Below are 20,767 nucleotides of genomic sequence, written 5' to 3' on the forward strand. Positions count from 1 at the left end.
TTTCTGGAAGACTGTGTTCTGTTCAGTTATGGCTATGTAATTTTTCAAGTGGTACAGCTTGATTGACACAAATTAAGTAATGACTGAATGACTAAATTAATATTGTCACAGTCTTCATTCCTCTCTTTCCTGTAGAAAGCATGCTGGCTCTCCTAGTACATCAAAACAAGCTATATCCTTTCCTAGAAATATTAAACTAAGTTAATGACAACAAATTTTGCTCTGTAGCTATTGTGTTGAAAGTCAGTTATTAGCTCCCAACTTGGCAATCAGCTCTGCAGTGTTTCCCATTTTCTTAATTTGGTTCAAAATGGGAAATTTTGTTACACTGCTTTCCAGGAGAAGAGGGTCTGGACTCTTTTTCTGCTATTGTTCCTGAAGCAATAAGCAAAAAACTCTCAACAAAATCTGAAACCCCAGGAGACTCAGTTGGGATTTGAATATGGAGGAAATCTTCCAATTTTTTGTGTGCAGCTCTTCCTGATTCTTAATCTTTCTTCTGTAAGATTTTTTCTGACTCCATACAGCTGTGAGTATCTGAAGACAGATTTCCGTGGTTTAGTTTTTGTCTCTCTTCCATGTACTCAGAATAGTAATGTCCTAAGATATTAAGCCAGAATTCCAAAGAAAATTTCAAAGCATTCTCAGCTGCTGTACAAGCACCATCATCTCTCGGTGTTTTCATAAATGTGAAGTATATTGCCAGTATGTTCTACCTTTTGCCATATTCTGTTCCAAGACAGACCAATTACAGATTGAAAAGGCTGATGACACCATAGATTAATTTCAAGTATTAAGTGAGTAAGGAAGTTTTCTAATCTATACACATCTATTTTCAGTAAGGAACAAAATGAACAGTAACCCAGTTACTGATATCTGCACAGTATCATTCTTCTAAAGTGTCCAAAAGAAAAAAGATGGCTCAAAACCAGAATGAAATTACTCTTCACCTACTACTTCTACAATATCTTTCTTGAGGGCTTTTCTGACCCTCCAGAAAGGCTGATGAGGTTCTGTAGTTCAGTGCGTTTGTCTATCTATAGTAAAACAGCTAAAACAATTGTTTACATCGTACAGGACTAGCCCTTTGAGAGGCTACAGAGTAGCCTCCCATGTAACCAAAAATGCCCGTAGGAGAAGCAGCATTAAGCTTTGCAGTTCTAACATTTAAATGTTCTCCCTTAGCAAGATCTTTAACTGTACTAGATTTTAGACATAATCATTAAATTCTAAGCATGCTGGGTTGCTTAGGTTCAAGAAATGTCACTGGAATAATTTTTCTAAATACATAAAGAGAGAATTTTTATTCTCTTGGGCAAGGCTTCTCAGCCTTTTCTTCATGCTGTGGACAATGTTTCCTTGCTACCTAGACATTCATCACTGTCTCAGTTGCCTTTTCAGTGGAATGCCTCCTCTACACACATCAACTGCATACTCCAGCAGTCACTTATACATCAAGAATATTTTAGGAAAGTGGTTTTTATAATTTTAGCTTCTGTTAACGCACTTAAGCAGCTGGAAAATAGAGAGAAGAGCCAACACTATGAGACCAGCCAGCTCTCTCAGTCTTCTCAGTCATCAGCAAGAGCTCTGGGAAGTATCAATATTTCACAGATTTTGGAAACTCCTGTAGAAGAGATCTAAGTTCACAGCCACAGTGTATTATAATTCTTGGACTTTTCAGTGGGTAGAAATGCCTTCATCAGCATACCTAAGGACATGATTTTAGCCTAAATTTTCATCAGACTCCTGGATCAAATTTTTTTGAATTAGAATTCTGAAGTATTTTATGATTTAAACAAGGAGAAAATCTTGATTTGAATAAATAGTCCTTTACTTGTTCCTTCTTAAAAAAAGTATTAGAGTACCTGTAAATAATGATTATAAAGCAAAAGATTTTATACACTCTTTCATTAATGTACCATTGTATTTAACACAGCGACAATGCTAGGTTTAGCACTTCAGAAACATGAAGGAGATAATTATCCCATCACAGCCTGCCTGGGAGACACATCAACTTGCCTTGTTGCCTCTCTTTCCATTAGCCATACTGCCTGCAGTCTGCAGGCCTCCTTGCTCTGATCAGAGGAACAGTTTTGCAGAATAGGTGCTGTTCTTCATCCTGGGCCTGCAGACAGGCAATTTCCTCCAGAGTGAGGGGGCTTCAGGAGAAGTTGCATATACAGGGGAGAGAGTCATTTCCCCTCTTCTCAGTTGCAGCCCTAGGGGTGGATCAAAGCTGCTTAGTCTGCCCCCTCTGCAGCAATCTCCTTTCACCTTTGCTTCACAAGCTGATTCTCACCTACAGAATGATCCTCTTGTACTCCACTGAGAGAAATGCATACCTATTGCTGCTTTAAAGTAGCTCCACTCTGGTAGCAAGGTTACCACAGAGCTATGGAAAATAATGCAGATTAATTTGAGGAGTATTCACGCAATTACTCAGATTACTTTTGTAACAAAAGTCATAAATACTGGCCTACAGGAGTGTGTTTTGCTTTTTCGTAACGACTGAGTACTTAGTTTTCATGTCAGAATTAGTGGTTGTTCAATCTTCTACCATGCACTCGTAGCAGCACTGATGCTTCTACCTATGAATTACCACAAGAGTTCCACCTATAAAGTAATTTTTTTAAACATTTATATAATATTTCTATATTATTTCCAGCACTAAAGACAATTTAACAAAGTTAGGGTTGCAGTATCATCATAAACAATACTTGTAATGCTTTGGTAAAGAAATTTCAATCTATTTGTGTTTGCTTGTTACAAATTCAAAATCCTGATTACCAACCAAACTGTTATTTATGTCCTTATTATTATTTCATGCTGTCTGTCTTTGATTTTTAATGTGAACCTTCTCTGTGTATCCCAAATCTACTATTATTCATAACAGCATACCTCTCTCTAGCCTGTTGTCTTATAAATCATACATACACCTATCAATAAATGCTCTAAGGTATATCTACCACCTGGACACTGCTGAGTGTTTTAAATAGTCCAAAGTTATATGTAAAGGTATTTAAAATCTGCTGCAGTGTCACAGTGGAGCAAATGCACCTGTGTACAGCTGGGAAAAAAGACACTATGTATACAGTACATCCTATAGACTTGACAGGCCCTATTTAAATAAACCATAAGAATGTCATAAAAGCTATTTTCTGTCATCGAGGGTGAAGATGTGAATCTCTGCAGAGAAAGATCTATTGTTTTAGGGTCATGATTGTGGAAACTGCCTGAGGCCAGGGACAAGCAGGTTCTGCAAAACCTTTTCTGAGAGGAGAGGTTGGAGAAGTCTCTTTAAACTTGACAAAACTCTGGGTAAAGTTAAGCCAATCCATAAACTGGTTACTTGAAGGACCTGAAGAGACAAACAGTCTGAAGTTTGCCCTTTGGTCTCACTGCTGCTTTGTACTTCCTGGTCAATATGATTGTGGTAGAAAGAGGGTGTAAGCCCCTGCAGTCTAAGAAAGGCATGCTTGAGGCAGTGTGTTCCTCCAGACTGAAAGGCAATAGGGTTTGGGGTCACTTAAAATTATGCCTACCTTGGGGGGCAGGGGTCCAGGCTACAGGACTTCAGCAGCTGTGGAGGACGACGGCTGCTAACACACAGTGTTTCATCTGCAATCTCCCTAGTTTGTTTGTTCAGACAGGTCACCACAGCCTCCTGGACACCTGCACACAACAAACAATGGTCACAACCAGCTCTCTGTACCTGCAGGGGCAGCCAAGGCCAGCGGTGGGTCCAGCAGGACCGGCAGGGCTGCAGCACGTGGTGACACCCAGCCTCGGGCTGGCAGCTCTGGGGCTGCAGCCCCAGCTGCACACTTGTCATTGCTTTCAGGCTAGCTGAGAGGTTTCTCAGCACTGCAGTCCATGGATTCATCCACTGCTCACCTCCCTGGACAGAAAATTGTCCAGTGCTCTTAGTTTTTTCTTTTTTGCATAAAGTGCAATGAGGCACTTTATTTTTCAGGCCAAGCAGGCTAAGGTGTGAAGATGGCCATGGCTTTCACATGCTGTATTTTAACCAACAGTATGACTTGCAAAAGCAAAGTAAAACGTGGTCAGACAATTCAGCTCTTCTCAGTCTACTCTTCTGCATCCATGGGCCTGCACCCAAACTAAAGATGCAAACCCACAGGGTATATCTGAGAGTTGGGGAAGAACAGGTAAGAGTGACCTGGGAAAGAACGGCAGCTGTTGGGACTTAAGAGAAACTGGAAGATTTGGTTATTATATTTTAACTCAGAAAATCCTTGTGACAGCCAAAATCCTTATGTAGTATATGGCATACCAGTTACTCTCTTTTCCTATGACTAGGGGCATCACAGGCTTTTTGGATCACAAGGTTAGGAAGCTAGAACATCGGGGATTGCAACATTACATCCCGCAAGGAAGAGGAATGAATGAGAAAATATCTATTTCCCCATGGATAAAAGGGGTCTGAGAGGGTCTGAGGATAATAACTGGCCTGAACTTCCTGAGAATCTGATCCACAGTGGTTCAAATACAATGAAAGTATGCTTTTTACATTCATTCCTGAGACCTGAGTTAGGAAAAGATTGAACTCCCACCAATTGCATTACAGTTTCAAAACCACCACTTTTTCAAAACATCTCACAAATTTTTAAAGACACTAATGTGAAGGGAAAAAAACCCAAACCAAGATAAAGTGTTGTAAGACTTTAAAGACCTCTAAAAACATGTCACAGAGTTAACAATATATTCTGGTATTGCTAATTCCAGAGCATGTCATTAGGCAAAAAATTATTTCACATCCTTCAAGAGGACCAAAATGCCATATAGCTGATCATACCCCCTGTATTCCTGACATTATTCACAAATTCATTCTCCTTAATCTCAGTATAGGCTGAGGCCCCCAGAAAAGTGGCTTGTTAACCATTTTTTTGGCTGCTATGTGTGTCAGCCTATTAAGATCATGGCTATGGCACAAGATTGTGCAGTGTGTCTCCCATATCCCAGATACCAAAAAAAAGAAAGAAATTTGACAGTTTTGGACATGGACATCAACATCAAAATTACCAGTCAGTCACCAAAGTCAGTGCTGTTGGTGGTCTCCTTCTTTGCAAGGTGGCCCCATGTTTTCAATTTCGTTATTCAAGTCATCTCTCCAAACTTAAAAAAATCTCCAGACTTAAAAAAATTGTAAAAAGAGTAGCCTAGTAAAAAGACAGAACTAATGGTACTGATTTATATCTAGGAAAAGAAAAACTTATATATATGAACAAGATGTTCACTGCCCTGTCATGTTCATTATTTTTCTACCTCAATCATTTTTCTGTTGAGCATGTAATCATATTGTGTGCAGCAAGCACAGGCATATGGATTCTCCAGAATGGAATGCTCCTGGCTGAAGAACAGAGGTGGTTCTCTACCTGATGGGAAATGGCACTGTGTTCAAACTACTGATCTTTATTTTGCATGGAACATCTGTGCAGGCCTGATATCAAGACCAATTTGATGAAGCCAAGAAAGAAGGGCTGCTGATCCAGAGGTATGGAAACCATGAAAGTATTTTTCCAGACTCTGTGGAAAGAAACTACAGATTCCTGCCTCATGCTGGCTGACATGTTTCTGTTTGCTAGGTAGGCAGTTCACTCCCCTTCTGTATGTCCTTCTCAGATAAAGTTTTGTAAACTGAGTGTACTTCCACAGCTTCAGTTTTTTCTCTCTGAAGGGTGTCACCAGTGAGCTCTTGAACAATTATTATCAATTTAATACTTTTCTATTGCCTGTTTTTTCAATGTTGAATACTGAAAAGTGATGACTATGAGGTCTTGAATTCAACCTTTTCTCCATTTCTCAAACTGATGGTTATCAAATTCATATAGCTAAGCTCTGATACTACTGTTCTTCAGTTTTCAGTATCCAACCAGCCCTAAACCTCACAGTAAGTTCATTCCTCATGCTTATTACTTTCATCTAAGTCATCTCTGATTGCAATTCCAATAGTTCTTGTCCATACTACAGGTATTCTAGTCTGTCTATTAAAATTTCTTTTTATCTTTGACAGGTCCAGTAATCTTGTCTGACAGCATAGATATCAAAGAAAAGGATTCCTGTCTGAATATGATTGCTAGAATGTTTATTGACACTTTTTGGCTTTAATAGCTTGTGCCAGAAAACAAAAAACCCAAACCCAAACCAAACAAAAAACCTCTGAAACAAACAAAAAAACCCCAAACAAAACAAAAACCAACCAAACAAGCAAACAAAGCAACAAAAAGGAGAGAGAGATAAAGAAATCTGGCTAGCTCCAGCAGTAAAAAATGTTATCAGAATTACTTTCTTCAGCTTCCTCTTGAATCTCACACTAGTGTGTCTCAGCATAATGACAATAACTGTCCCTTTATTTTTGATATGTCAATGTGGCAAATGGTTATAAACTTTAAATTAGGATGGCTCATTGAACATTTAGAAAATATAAAAACTTTTGATCATAAATCAGAAGTTCAACAGCACAGAGTTAATTTAACAAAGTATATGAATTTCAGGGAGTTCACTTGCCAAGTAATTGAATTAAAAACATTATTTACTGCACAATATGATTGAACAAAAGCTGTCTGCTTTAAATTGCTTTTCTTGGGAAAAAAAAAGAAATCAGTTCTCAATAGGAAATCACAGTATAAAAATGTGGAATGGTGGGATGTGAATCTAGGCAGTCTAAGTTCACTTTCAAAACATCATCAAATGAGAATTCTATGTTTATATCTACCAGGATAGAATAATTGTTACATGATATTTGGTGACAGCTCTGGGAAATGAAGCCACCAGCAGTAGACTATATGACTAACTCATTCCTTCTGGTTGCCGCTTTTGGGAGGTGAAAGGTTACTTCTGCATCTATCCAGTTTCTTCTCCCAGGACTCTAAACCCAATAAAATTAGTTTGACCAGTCTTGCACCTATAGCTACAAAAATATCTGACTTAGCATCTGCTAATCTGGAAAGTTTGGAGTTGATGTCAGACGAAAAGAAATCTTAGCTAAAACTTTTTGCTGACAATTGAGAGATTAGCTTTATGAAGAAAAATGTCTCCTATAAATCAGTCTCTGTTAGTTACATTTGAAAAATACAAGCATGAGCTCTATATTCTAAGAAATTACTTCATTTCAAGATGATATTTCTAGGAACTGTTCAGGTTTTGGTAGTTACAGTAAAAGTGTGATGAATTGTTACTGCATGCCAGTAACACCAACACATGACATATACTCTTGTAACATCAGTGTTTCTCACCACTTAGCAGACACTAGTGTCTCTATTTTTTTTTTGAGTAGGAAATAAAGCAAAAGTTTCAGCAGTCTGACAGCTGTGAACTGCTCTAAATATTGACTACCACCAGCAAGCCAAAAGCAAGCAAAGAAAATCTTTGCATTATTATCTACTAATTGAGGTTTTCAAGACTATAACATGAAAACCTGTGAATCTGTACCTATTATTAACTCATTAAATGCTGAGGTTTTTTCAGTTCTACAGTATTTATTTTGAATTTTTCTACAGTTATCCTCTCTTAAATCACCTGAAAGTTGTAAAGTAAAAAGACAAGAGCTGGAAAGCTCTAGGTTTAATTAAAAAGACACTGGACTGGACATATTTCTCAGAACTAGTTAGATAAAATGATGGGGAAAAAAAGGATGTTGGAAACGTGTGTTAATGGTCTGTGGTATTTGCAACCTGAGAACTTGATTAACTTTGAGAAACTACAATTGCCAAGCATGCTTATTGCAGACAACCACATGATTAGTGCCATTTTGACATAAGTTTTCTTTTGCACTGCGATTGGAGCTGATGCCCCTTATTGATAGGAGATAGGGAATGGCTGAGCCCTTAAAATATCCATTATTTTTTTCATCTGCTATGGGAGGACAATTTACTTCCATATATTTTTGTTTGCACAGAGCAAACCAAGAGATAAGAACTAAAAATTATATGTGATTGTTAGCATGTACCATCAGACCCCTTTAACATTTAGCTTTTTTTGGTGATTGCCTTTGGGTGATCAGTTGATAAAGGAAACAGAAATATGTGATAAACTGAGCACTCTTAGTGAGAATCTGAGCACAGATCTGGAAGTGCTGGGCTAAAATATGTTGTGCACATGGGATTTTATGCATTTCTTATCTTGCCTTTTCAAATATGTTTGGACTCAACAATCTTAAAGTTTTATTTCCTTCCTAAATGATTCCATGATTCTAACTAGCCATAGCGAGGCAGTATGTCTATGGGTATTAAGTGCCAAGCACACACTTGAAGAAGGAAAACAAATCCAGCACAGAAACATTTTGCACTTACCTCCTCCACAGGACTCTGAGCACTCTGTAAAGCCTTCATATTCCCAGTCATAGAGCTCATCAAACTCCTGCAGACTGCCATACAAAAGCTGAGTCTCCTCTGGGGCGTATTCCGCTGCCTCCCCACTGCAGGGACCACTGTAACAGGCTCTGTGAGACACAGGTTTGGGACCTTCACATTCATCCATGGGCAGATCAGCCACAGACTGAGAGAAAGAGAGGAGCACTTGGCATTTCACAAGCCGCATCTGGCTGCCTACTCCACAGGTGACACTACAGGTGGACCAAGCCTCAGGAATAAATCTGTGAGAGGAAGAGAGCAAGGCAAGTTATGTCCACAAACTGCCAGGGAAACAAAAGCAGGATAGCCCTCTCCAGGTAAAATTTTATTTAATGAAAAACAAGTACTTCATCCTATCATAGATTTATTAAAAACTACACACAGGAGGTTCTATTGACAGCTCAGTGGCAGGTCTCTTCCTATTCAAGAAGTAAGACAAACCCTTGTAACACCCACCTTGATCCTAAAATATCTCAGTGCAAGGCATCTAGCAATCTCCCAATGTGCCAATGTACATGATGGTCCCACTGGCTACCTTTTTCAAGTATTCAAACCAGATAATCTTTGCCTTAGTTGTTAATTTTTTTTCACTAGTAAGTATTGAGCAGGCTGCTGTTATCTGGTAGTTGCAGAACTACATGGAAAATAATTTCAATTGTTTTTCTTCTGTACAGGAACTGTTTTTAGGTCTTAATTTGAAGCTAGCAAAAGGTGAAGAAAATTCATAATTTCTTAAGCTTTTTTTTTGTTATCATTGTTTGTTTTATTTTTCTTTTAAAATTTATATTAATACAATTTAAAAAAAATTAAATAATTTTTTTCCCAGAGGACATTTACCTTTCTCTCATTTAAAAAAAACCCAACAGTGTTTAATTTCTATTGTGGGTTTGTTTATCTGTTGCACTTGTCTTACTGATCAGTAACCCTTTTATGCTCCAAATTTTTCCTTCTTGAAGTCCATGAATATTTTATTAAAAGCACTTTGCAGCTGTCATTACAGTAAAACAGACTGAATTCCACCTCTTGTTATTTTCCTCCAAACTGGAATGATTTCTCAGTTTCTCTGTGTCGTCACTGCTTTTTCAATGCCAGTGCTATAAACTGGACTAGCATTTTACTCAAAGTTATCAAGCCTAAGATTCATATCCAATATATATACCATATCATTACTACTCTGTTGCAGTAATGTAACACACCTTTTTTTGCTGAGCTCATGCTGAACTAAGCTGACTCCTAAATCTATGCAGAAACCATAGTTTCAGAGCACTCGGTAACCTGCAATACCTGTGCTTTGATACCTGATGTCAGTGGCATTGGAGCACTGGCACAAGTTATGAATACAGGGTAATTTAGATGGCTTTATCTGACTGTCTTGCCTTCTCCATTGGCCATTCTCCAAAACCTTCTGCCACAGGCAAGTTCTAAGGCAAGGGTTGTAGATACACTTCAAGGACTAGAACAAATGAGTGAATGGCTGGATCTGGTACTGATCCTCGCTGAACCTCACAAGAACAATGCCTGTTGATAACACTCTCTCATTAACAATAAGTGTTTGGAATCTGTCTGCTTCTGCAAACTCAGCTTTTGGGATGTATTTTTCATGGAAACCTTGCTGTCACTGACAGTATTTGTCTTTCTTTGGTTTTTATTTTGATAGGCCACACCAGAGTTGGACAGCTTTGCCCAGGGCTAAAGGCAATACACCTGTCTGTTTCTGCTATGGTCTGGGGCTCTAGCAAACTCATTTCTTACCTTGGAATGGGAACCATAGGAATCCCAGTAACAGTTTTGATAGGAAGAAAAGGGATATTTAGTTTTGGGATCAGCATATTTGAAAATATTTTTACACTCGTCTCCCTTTCATCTCCTGCCTTTCTCTCGCTGACAAAAGGACTTTCCCTTCATGCTGAAGTTAAAAAAATCCAAAACCTAAAACGGAAGCTAGTGTTTTCCCAGGATGTATATATCAGGATCCCTGACTGGAAGATCACAGTCTTTTGGAGCAGGGAGTGTGCATCTCTTTACCCACTTTTTGTGGGTCTTTATAAAATCTTGTTATAAACCTGACATCCACTACTAGAACTATACATGGAAAGTAGCAGAAAGGGAAGAAATGAATTGCAAATATTATTGTAATATTTGAAAATATTTATAATGCTGCTACAAAGACTGAGAGAATTCTTTTAGGAGCCAAGCTTTTAGGAAACTCATGATGCAAACTGGTTCCATTTTCCTACTCATAAGACATTTTAACTTAAAATATCAGTCTTGTTTCCAAGATGATATCTTTAATTTTGAGAGGGTTTTACACTTCAGCAACACAGGCAGGCCACTCTAGGACTGCAGCTGCTGAAATTCTATTTTGATGCAGAAAATCTCCTTTCAGAGATTAAGCAGTTTGCATCAGCCCTGTCACTTAGGTATTTTGACTAGTTCAAATGTTCAGCTTCTTAACCTGGTAAACTGAGAGGTAGAAATACTAACCAGATTATGAGGAAAAAAAAAGTCCTGGTCTTCATCAGAAGCTGTCTTATAGTTTTGAACACTGTAAATTGTTTTGTAACTTTGCTTTGTTGAAGAACTCCTGTACTCCAAACCAAAAGGGGGGATATTCTTCAAGATATTAAAATTATTAATTTAGAAAAACAGATACTTAAAATACTTGCAATATTTACACATGATGTGTATCATACATACAAATGTGGGAAAAAAGGGAGAGGACACAAAAGAAAAGTAAGAACATTATTAAAGAAGACTGGATCCTTTTTAAAATGACGCTTGATCTATAAATGCCAGGTATTATATTATTTCACCCAAGTCAGCAGGAATTTGTTTGGGAAATTCATTAAACCCAGCAAAGAAATCTCCATATAATAATGGTCATTAAAACGGAACATTTATGTAAAGTGAATGTATAATATAAATCCACAATGTTTCTGAAGTTTCCACCATCCTAACATCAGAAAATTATAAAGGCTTTCAAAGATCTTTGTGTTGACATTAATGACATACAAATGTTGCCAAATGGTGAGCACAAACCCCAAAAAGTATATGAATAAAAAGGAGACAGTTCATGGATTTGAAGTTATTTGTCCTGCATATAGCTCGTCTTCCACTGCTCAGCATTAGGCATTTCTGTATGCTAACCTCTGAGTTACCTAGAAAATGGAAGTAGTGGAATAGATATACTGAGAAGTACTTTTTTAGAGAATGGGAAATGATTGAGGTGTTTCATTTGTCATTCCATATTGTTTAATTAAATCCCACTGAAATAATTGTCCCTCTAACAACAACACTAATAAACAAGCCAATAACTCATTCCTTCAGCCAAGGACTGATTTATACTCCCCTCCATACAGAAACATATACGTAACTGGAGAAGTCAGAAGAGAATTCAGAAGACAACGTCAATGCTCAACAGTGGGAGACCTTTCAGAGCAGGTCACAGTGGGTTCAGGTTGAGACCCACGGAGAGCTCTGCTGAGTGTTTCAGAGATTTTCAAAATTCTTGATGCATGTAGCAACAGCCTCTTCTCTCTAGGACATGGTTTCCTACAATATGTTATGAAGAAAAACAAGTGTATACATACTGGTGTGCTTTGAGCTATGGAGAAAAATAGCTAATTTTCTTCAGTGCTACATAATTACATATTGCTCTTAATTTTGATTGCTTAATGGTTTTTCTGTTTGCTTTGTTTGTTTGTTTGTTTGTTTGTTTGTTTTAAAACACCACTGGTTAAATCCATGGCTTAGGTAAAGTCTGAGGTTTTGAGACATGCACATACCAGTGGGACTGAGTATTCCAAGGCACAGACACCCATCTATTAACTTCTCTAAACTCAGATACTACTGGTGAAATGAAATGTTCCGTGGCTTGCTTGAAAATTCTTGGGAATTTTCTGTGATGAATCCAGAACTGAGCACAGACTTCCAGACTCCTTGTGTTGAGCTGAAATGCAATTCCTCCTCTTCCTTCAGGAAACACCACCTTTTCATGGGTTTTAAGGCCTGGGTAACACCACAGGATATTCACATAACAGCACTGGATAGCTGCTGGTGTCATTATTCAGAGACATGAAACAGTGGTCATTACCACTTATCAATAAAATATCAGGCTCCATCTTTCAGAGTATTAAAACTGGAGGCAGCTGCACAGGTCCAATTCCAATCAGAGTGATTCCATTCAGTCCCTCTATAGTTTCTTTTAAGTTGCTTGAATATGACTTTTCCTTCAGGTTTCTTTATTTGATGCTGTTGGTGCTTTTCATTCACTGCTGCCTTTGTCCACAGGGAACAACAACTGTTTCTGTCCTGTACTGTTGTTACACATAAATCTTAAGTAGTTGTGACTGTGCACAGTGGGTCCTTGAATGAGTAGATAGCAATCCTTATCTAATGTGTGCATTCATCACCTTCCCTTTGAACAACCATGTACATCAGATATTAATATGAAGATTCTTCCTTTTCACTATGTGAATCTAAAGTAGACAAGCAATGTCTCAGTAGATAAAGTGATATATGCCCTCACTATCTTTTTTTTGGCAATCCAACAATCAGAACATGCTCAATTTTTACAGTACAGCTGTAATAGGAAGTTTTAAACTTACTAACCTGTGAACCAGGTATAAAGAACATGATGGAAACTGTTCAATAAGGAAAATCAAACTAAAATAGCTTATGTGTTTTTAGAAGCATAAATACCTACTGAAAAGTAAGAAAGAGATATTGGGTGCCTCTGCCACACTGGTCTCTCTGTCTGTATCCAATTCCCTGAGGGCTTTGTCACCCCTGCTAATGCATGTCAGGAATTTCCCTTTGTTTTTTACTGAGCTGGCCCCCTCACTATGATGGTGCCATCTGGCATCCAGATATTATTGTGTGCCCACTCCCCCATCAATCTGCCATTCCCCCCCTCCTTTTTTTTATGGCTAGCACCAGGGTTGTTTATAGCAGTATGTTAAAACCTGGACATGGTGTTAACATACAAAAGCATTTTTCAAAAATTAGAAATCTCATAAGAAACCCTCCACTACTCATAAACCTAATCTCATTATACATAGAAAACCCTATGCTTTTTAAATCACAACTGTTGTTCTTTCTGGCTGTCACACTGTGCTGGTTTAATGAATTCTAGAGGAAGAGGTCAGACAGAAAGATACAGGGGCTCCTTCCTCAGATAACATTTCTAATGCCTGGTGAATGGTCATTTCAGGGATGGACAGCAATAGGAGAACAACACGCACCTCAACACAGGACAGCAAGGCCTTCTCACCTTAAACATTTGTGCTGACAAAGATTACAATACTTTGTTACCAACATGGAATGTTTCATAGTAGTTCTGTCAGCAATTAATTTTTAATTGATCCCATTTAGGTGAGCAGTAGGTCAGACAACCCAAACATACCTATTCCCTCTAGACTTGAAGAGGCTGAATTGGTTGTGATTAATTCTTTGAGCAGCAGAACTAATAAAGAAATATTTAAGATGGATTTACATTTGAAGACTGAGTGCCCAAGTGGATACTTTGCTATCTTTTAAGGATTGAACTCCTTTAAAACCTTTCCTTCAACTGGGGAATTCTGCTCAGTCTTTTATTTTAGTGACACATGTGGAAAACGTCTACTGAATTTCCTGAAGAATATCAACCAAGTTTGACAGAGGAGTAAAATTCTCTGTGATAATTTTATACCTCTGTTAGAATCAGTTAATAGCAATAAATTCAGACATTACTAAGAGGAGAGGAAGGCAACTGACAGATAGACATATACAGACAAAATTAAACTGCAGGACTTGTTTGCATTAGAAATTCCTGAAGATATAAATTATGGAAGGCATTATATACAGATGGAATAAAATTGCGGCATCTGGTGCTCTGGCAGCACATGTCAGAGAATGATCACAAATTACAGGTGGAAGGACAGTATGTGAGAAATATTGTAGCTTTATAAATCATAGCATGCAATTTCATAACAAAAAAAAATATTCAGTAGAAAGTTACAAAAATCAGAAGACAGCAATGCAGAGATTCACAAATGTAAGAACTCAATTCATAGAAGAAACACACTGATTCTCAATATAAACTTTGAGAAAGACAATAGAATTGCTTATAGCTGAGCTTTGTTTTCTTTGCTTGAAGAAGAATAAAGGGGAAAGGGTCACAGTGGTCAGGGAAGAGTGGTCTACTGGTTACAAAGAATGGCTCTGTCTGTAGAGGAGAATGGGGGCAGTCAGGGACTTGGTGGCATAAGAAAGCTTGGCAAGAGCCTCAGATGAAGTGAGGGAAAAGAATGAATCCTTGCTGATGTCTGCCCAAGTGGGGTAATGAAATTGGTAATTGCTGCTCCAACACAGAGTGAATAGGAAAGTCATTTAATCAGCCATAATATGATCATTCATCAGCCAAAATATGTGGGTGGTAGCCTGACATCTGTAAGGCTGATGGGCCATGGAGTATTACATTGTGTCTCTGCCCAGCTGCAGAAGCACTAGCCAAAAGATGCATTATCAGGGAATACACCTCACACTTGGTGTGTTTGAAATCCCTACACAGCTGAATGAAAGCTGGCCCCAAAGTTTATTGTTCCTTGTATTTTGGTGTGTTATAAATGTTTTGTCTCCATTTTTATATTGTTGCACACAGTTTTTCAATCTAATAACGCGGACCCAAAATGAATAACTGTTTAAAGTCAGACATTAATGAAAAACAATGTTAATAGTGAGGCACCAAAGCCAAGTTTAGTTGGAAGTTCACTGCTCAAGATTACTGAAAGAGATTAGATATTTTAGAATATGCAGATGGATGTTACGGTTTACAAATGGGGATTGCATGGATGATTCTTCCAGCAATTTTCTAAGTTTTTATTTGGTTTTCCTGTCTCATGCCTTATCACCAAAAATCATTCTAAAGGAAACTCAAGGCATCTCTGAGCTTTGGGAAAGTTTGTGTGAAGACCCTGACTTTGCGCCCTTTATTCTTCCTGTAAGTCAACAGATATAAAAATCTGTACTTGAACTTAAATTAACTGGGTTTCTCATCAGCCAAAAACAAAGATTAGAAATACTCCTAGAGGTCTGCCTTGCAGGGAGAAAACAAGAGTAGGAAATGTCACCTCATGGCAGACTGAACCTAGTCTGGACTGTGGCCCACTGTCCAGAATGGGAGTAATAGTATCCCAATGGCATGACTGGAGCCTTGCAGTAAATGCAGCAGTCTTTGCACAAAATGGCCTCCAATGCAGCAGAGCAGTGACATGAAGTATGGAGGTGTCATAACTGCACTTGAAAACAATTTGAAATTCTTAAATCCTTTTCCTTTTAGATCTCTCAAGGACTGTTTTAGTACCACAGGAATATACCTGTAAAGTTTTCCACAATATTTTATTAAAACAAACATCATGGCAAACAACAGGTTATGCCTATTCTCTACAAATCCATTCTTGTTATTTCTTAAAGCTACATATATCCATATATGCATATACACATACACACACAAACATATATATACCTATACTCCTTTTCTACAGTGTAATCAACCTTGTTCACAAAACTGATCTAAAAATTTCCTAGTGTAACAAATTACTCTGAATATGACCAGAGTAATTTGATCGCAGCATATCAGTATTGTTCCTATTTTATGTATATTCCCAAGGTTTATTTACAGGTTGATAAATGCACATTTAACTAAGTAATTTAGTATAGCCATGAGAAAAATCACAAGAAAATGCACTTTACAAATGAAAAATTAGTATATCCACAAATATCAAATTTTATAGGCTTTGACTGAATTATATAAACCTGGAACTCTGGAAGCAGTTAAAGATCTCATTATACTATATGTGATAGCTGCTACAAATATATATAAAGACATACAAATGTATTTGTCTGTGTAAAAAATATTTATCTGTGTATGTGTGTGTATAAATGCTTCTGTATACATATATTTGTCTATATGTATGTATATATACATATGGTAGCTGGGTATTTTTTTTTATTTTGGAGGACTTATTACATATGTCTCCAGCTTGCTGGAAATGCCCCAGTTTCTAATTACTTCAACTAAGATTAATTATGCCAAAACTGCATTTATATTGTATAAAAATGCTTTGCATTTTTACGTTTTATTAATCTAATACATAGTTGCAGTTGCAATAAAAAATGCCATGTGCTCAGACACAAGAAACTGGATATTGATGGACCCTGTGTATGGAAGTTGTAATTATAGCATGGATTTATCACAGTTTCAGACAAAAACATCTAAGTTTTTGTACTTATAATAAAACATAAGAATACTTATGATTACTACAATCTCATTGCTCTAGGGTTATGTGGTATGCATCACAGGATTCTAGTTTATTTTCTTGTAAAATTTATACATTTTTTTTTGCTGTTACTATGCTTTTCCTTGGGGAAAAAGGCAAGAGGGAATCATCACTGGTTGCTTTGTTTTGCTTCTTGCTTCACAGGGGTATTGATAAAATAAATAAAACTGCCAAGCTGTGAAGATATAGTGGTAATAGAGAGCACATAAATACATAGGTGGATGCACTTTTATTATAATACTCTTGTAATGATCTTACATAAAATGCATTTATTTGATTAAATTAAATCTGCATTTACCCTCTTGAAATCTATCTCTTTGCAGCTAAGTATGATACAGCCTTAAGACCATGGATTTTCACGGGGCTGGGCTCATTCTTACCTATCTAGCAGAAGTCAAATACATTCAGGAGATTGTGCTAGCTCTGTGCCAGTCCCAGGAAACGTTTCCCATGTGGAAACACAGAAACTACAGAGGACTTTGGATTGGAAAGGACCTTAGGGATTCTCTAGTTCCCACTCCCCATGCTTTGGGCAGGGACCACTTCCACCTAGACCAGATTGCTCAGAGCCCCATCCAACCTGGCCTGTAACACCTCCAGGGAGGGAGCAACCACAGCTTCTCAGGATCACATAACAAGAACTTGTTGTAAGCAAATTTTTGAGACTTACGAGGGTTCTTCAGATACGGCTGCTCCTTCCTCCAGCTCTTGAGCCTGCTTATACCATGGCAACTTTGCTTCCACAGGAAGTTTCTCTATGGAACAAACACAAGCATGTGAAAATAGGAAGCATGTGGTAACACTGCCATGTGTGCCACCCTCCCTTTGCTCACCAAGCATGAGTGTGATGTATGGGTGCCTTCACACATACAGGGGCCAACAGAAGGAGGAGAAAGAGAAATGAGAACACAGGGGAGAGAAACATACTCTTTCATCACCTGGACTATATTGTTTACAAGGTTGTATGGCCAGATATTTCACTGTTGCAGGTAGAAGGGACACTGCCCCAAAGCAAGACAGGCAAATTAAAACTGTCACCTTTCAGACTATACAACGGGACTGTAAAAGTAGGCACTTTGGAAAGTATTTTTTGGAGGGAAACTTGCAACTGTAACAGGCCTGCATCACACATGGCAAAATGTGTAACATACCTGTATCTACATTTAAATTTCAGAATGTCAGAAGACACGCTGAGCTTGGTTTTGGGAGATTACAAAAATAAAGAAAATCCTGCTTTGATGAGTGATACAACAAACAGGAAAACTATAATTAAATGGCTGAGCTATGCTTTTCAATTCCATTTATCAGTTCATCAGCTATGTGGATTAAAAAAAATGAACTTGATATTTTTTCTGTCATTCCTGATGGAAAACAGTGGAGCTGCTTTTCTCCCTCTCCAGGATGTGTGCACAGGGTAATGAGCTGCTCTGCTCTGGGGAATGCAGGGCCATGCTGCTTTGCAAGCCAAACTCCACTTCAATGCAGGGTCAGAGCGGAGTAGCTGAGCTGGAGGCAGCAGAGCTGTTTTAGCTCTACATGGGTATAAAGCAAGAGCAAATTTTGCACTAAAGGTTGAGAAGGTGCTCTGCACTTCAACAGAACATTCTGGGCTAGGATCAGGGGAAAACAAAGTGCAGTGAGGCTCAGACTACTGAGGAGAACCAGAGCCAAACCTATTTGCTACTCACAAATCACCTCAGCCTTTTGGGTTTGTGTAAGGATGGACTTGTACTCGCCAACAGGAGCAGGTTAATGTCATTCAGAATAGTCAGGAATTTTCTGTGGCTCTATTGTGCAGAACATTTCACACATGCACATGAAATCTTCCATCTCTCAGTTGTATCACAAAGGAAAAATCACCTACAATTTGACTGAACAGCTACTGCAACTTTAGTCATGCAAATTTCCTTGGAGAAAGTTATTAACTGAGGAAAAGAGGGATAATAATAGAATTACTATGCCTCTATCTTAAAAACAGCTTTCCAAGCTCTTCATCTAACATATTAGTGCCATTTAAAGATGAATGCCATCACAGCTCTTAGGTTAATCTATATATCTATATTTTAATAATCATCCAGAATATGTAGGAAATATTTCTATGTTCTACAATTTGTTTTATGGGTTTTGGAAAAATCACAAATTACTTATGTGATTTTTTTGCTTAGATGCAAGTGCTTGTAAAAAGCAAAATTCTTGCCTAACACGGCCTGTTTTGTGACATTTTAAATAACCTTCCTTTTTTTACAGGTGTAATTAATTAGCATCTACACTGTAAAATTTGTTAGAGGATTATAAATGTTGATGTTGTACAGTATGCTTTGACAGAAAAATGAACAAAAAGCACTTCTAACATAAGTTAAGGAGAAAATTTTACCTTTGGAGATTAAAGTAAAATATTTTCTTTTAAAACACTTCCAGTAAAAACACTTATATTACACAGAAAGTTGTATTAGATTAATATACATTCTCTATAAAAACTGAAAATCACTACTTAATCTAGTGATATCCTATTTTCTCCCATTATTGGTGCAATATAATGTGCCTTAGGGCTTGAATAAACTAAAATGAAATAAAGTATATGAACGATTTTCCTTCTATTTATTTTTTGCAATTTTGCCTTCTATTTCTTTTTTGCAGTGTGTTAAGCGAAGCAAGACTTTCACATTTTTTGCCTTGCTGCTTCTGTCAGCTAGGAAGACTGATTTCTGCTTTGTGTTAATATAGCTGTCAAAAAAAACCAGTCTAGGACTAAAACATGCAATAGATGAGAGGTTCATTACCTCTTCTGCCCTGAATTTTTAACTCTAGTTGTGTGAAATAAAAAGGAAAAATCTCTAGCCTAAAAATAGAGTAATTTGGGTTGGATGGCACCTTTGTACACCATCTAGTCCAACACTCTTCTGAAACCACTGCTCAGCCTTCAGATATACCAATATTCAAACACATCACCTTGCGTTATGAAGGGAAAACTGTGAGAGTGTTGCAGAAAAAAGATGAGGAGGAAAACTAAACCAAATTACGCCAAGCTTTGCACAGGACTTTTCATTCCATGTGAAATAATGGAAGACTTAGGAAGTAACTCCCTACATTCAGAAATTACGCATGTATGTACCGCAAAGGGCAGCACAAGATCTTATGCAGGGTAAAGATGTCATGCTCTCACAAGGGTGGGCTTCCAGAAAGGAGTAATTTACTAAGTTCCCTGACGACTCCCGTTTGAAGACATTTCATGACAGATAGATCCTAGCTGGCCGTGCATCATTCTAAGCAGAAGTCAGTTTTGGATGGTTTGCAGCACAATACCTCTTTTGTGTCTTGCTGCATTTAGCTCGGATGTAAACAGTGAAAATACAGCTAAATTTACATTTCTATTGCTTAGTCTGCTGGACCACAAATTAACTATGAAAACCCCAAAGCCTGTAAGATGAAAGAGTCAGCACTCACTCCAAGCTGCTGGCAGGCAGACAGGAACAGACAGGTGCAAAATCATAACTCAGGTGCAAGTGGAAACAGTGATGCCAGCAGCGAAACACAATGGCTGAACATGAAAGAGCTCTGAAAAATTTATGAGAAACATTCTGCCTCATTACCTTTGGGCTTGTAGCAAGGAGTGGGTACAACACATTCTTCTTTTATGTGTGGCTTTGTTTTAGTACTACAGCCTCCTGTATGCATCCCCCTGTGGTCAATGCAGAGGACCACACGGTATCTGAGTCCTTGTCCACAGGTCACAGTGCACTAGATTGAAAAAAACATAAAGGGAGAAAATGAAAAGGAGAAAAAAAACTCACACAAAGCAATGATAAATATAAGGGGAATATGCAACATAAGAGAGCCAAACACGATGCAGAAACACCCAAACTTGAAAATAAAATATTCATAATATGTGGTAATTATGGATAAGGTATAAAATTGACAGAAACTTTTGCCTTTTTGCTCAGAATATTTACTGGATTTGGACATTTTGCCACTGGACTTCTCTTGCAGTGCCACTTTTGCAATGTTGCCTACTTGGCTTGTAGCCATCTGTCCCATATTGGATATGCTCAGTAACACCCTGTCAGTTTAATTTGG

General features: G+C 37.8%; 1 protein-coding gene across 1 annotated transcript in view; it reads right to left on the minus strand.

Annotated features, from left to right (window-relative positions):
• Positions 1-20,767, minus strand: part of ADAMTSL1 (ADAMTS like 1) — a 401,766-nt gene that overhangs the window by 70,338 nt on the left and 310,661 nt on the right. Inside the window, exons 13-16 of the mRNA XM_066568995.1 lie at positions 20,284-20,431; positions 17,364-17,448; positions 8,316-8,617; positions 3,546-3,675 (exon numbers count right to left, since the gene is read on the minus strand). Coding sequence (XP_066425092.1) covers positions 3,546-3,675; positions 8,316-8,617; positions 17,364-17,448; positions 20,284-20,431 — 665 coding nt within the window. The remainder of the gene's footprint in view (positions 1-3,545; positions 3,676-8,315; positions 8,618-17,363; positions 17,449-20,283; positions 20,432-20,767) is intronic.

The sequence above is a fragment of the Molothrus aeneus genome, chromosome Z (assembly GCF_037042795.1).
Source record: "Molothrus aeneus isolate 106 chromosome Z, BPBGC_Maene_1.0, whole genome shotgun sequence".
NCBI lineage: Eukaryota > Metazoa > Chordata > Aves > Passeriformes > Icteridae > Molothrus > Molothrus aeneus.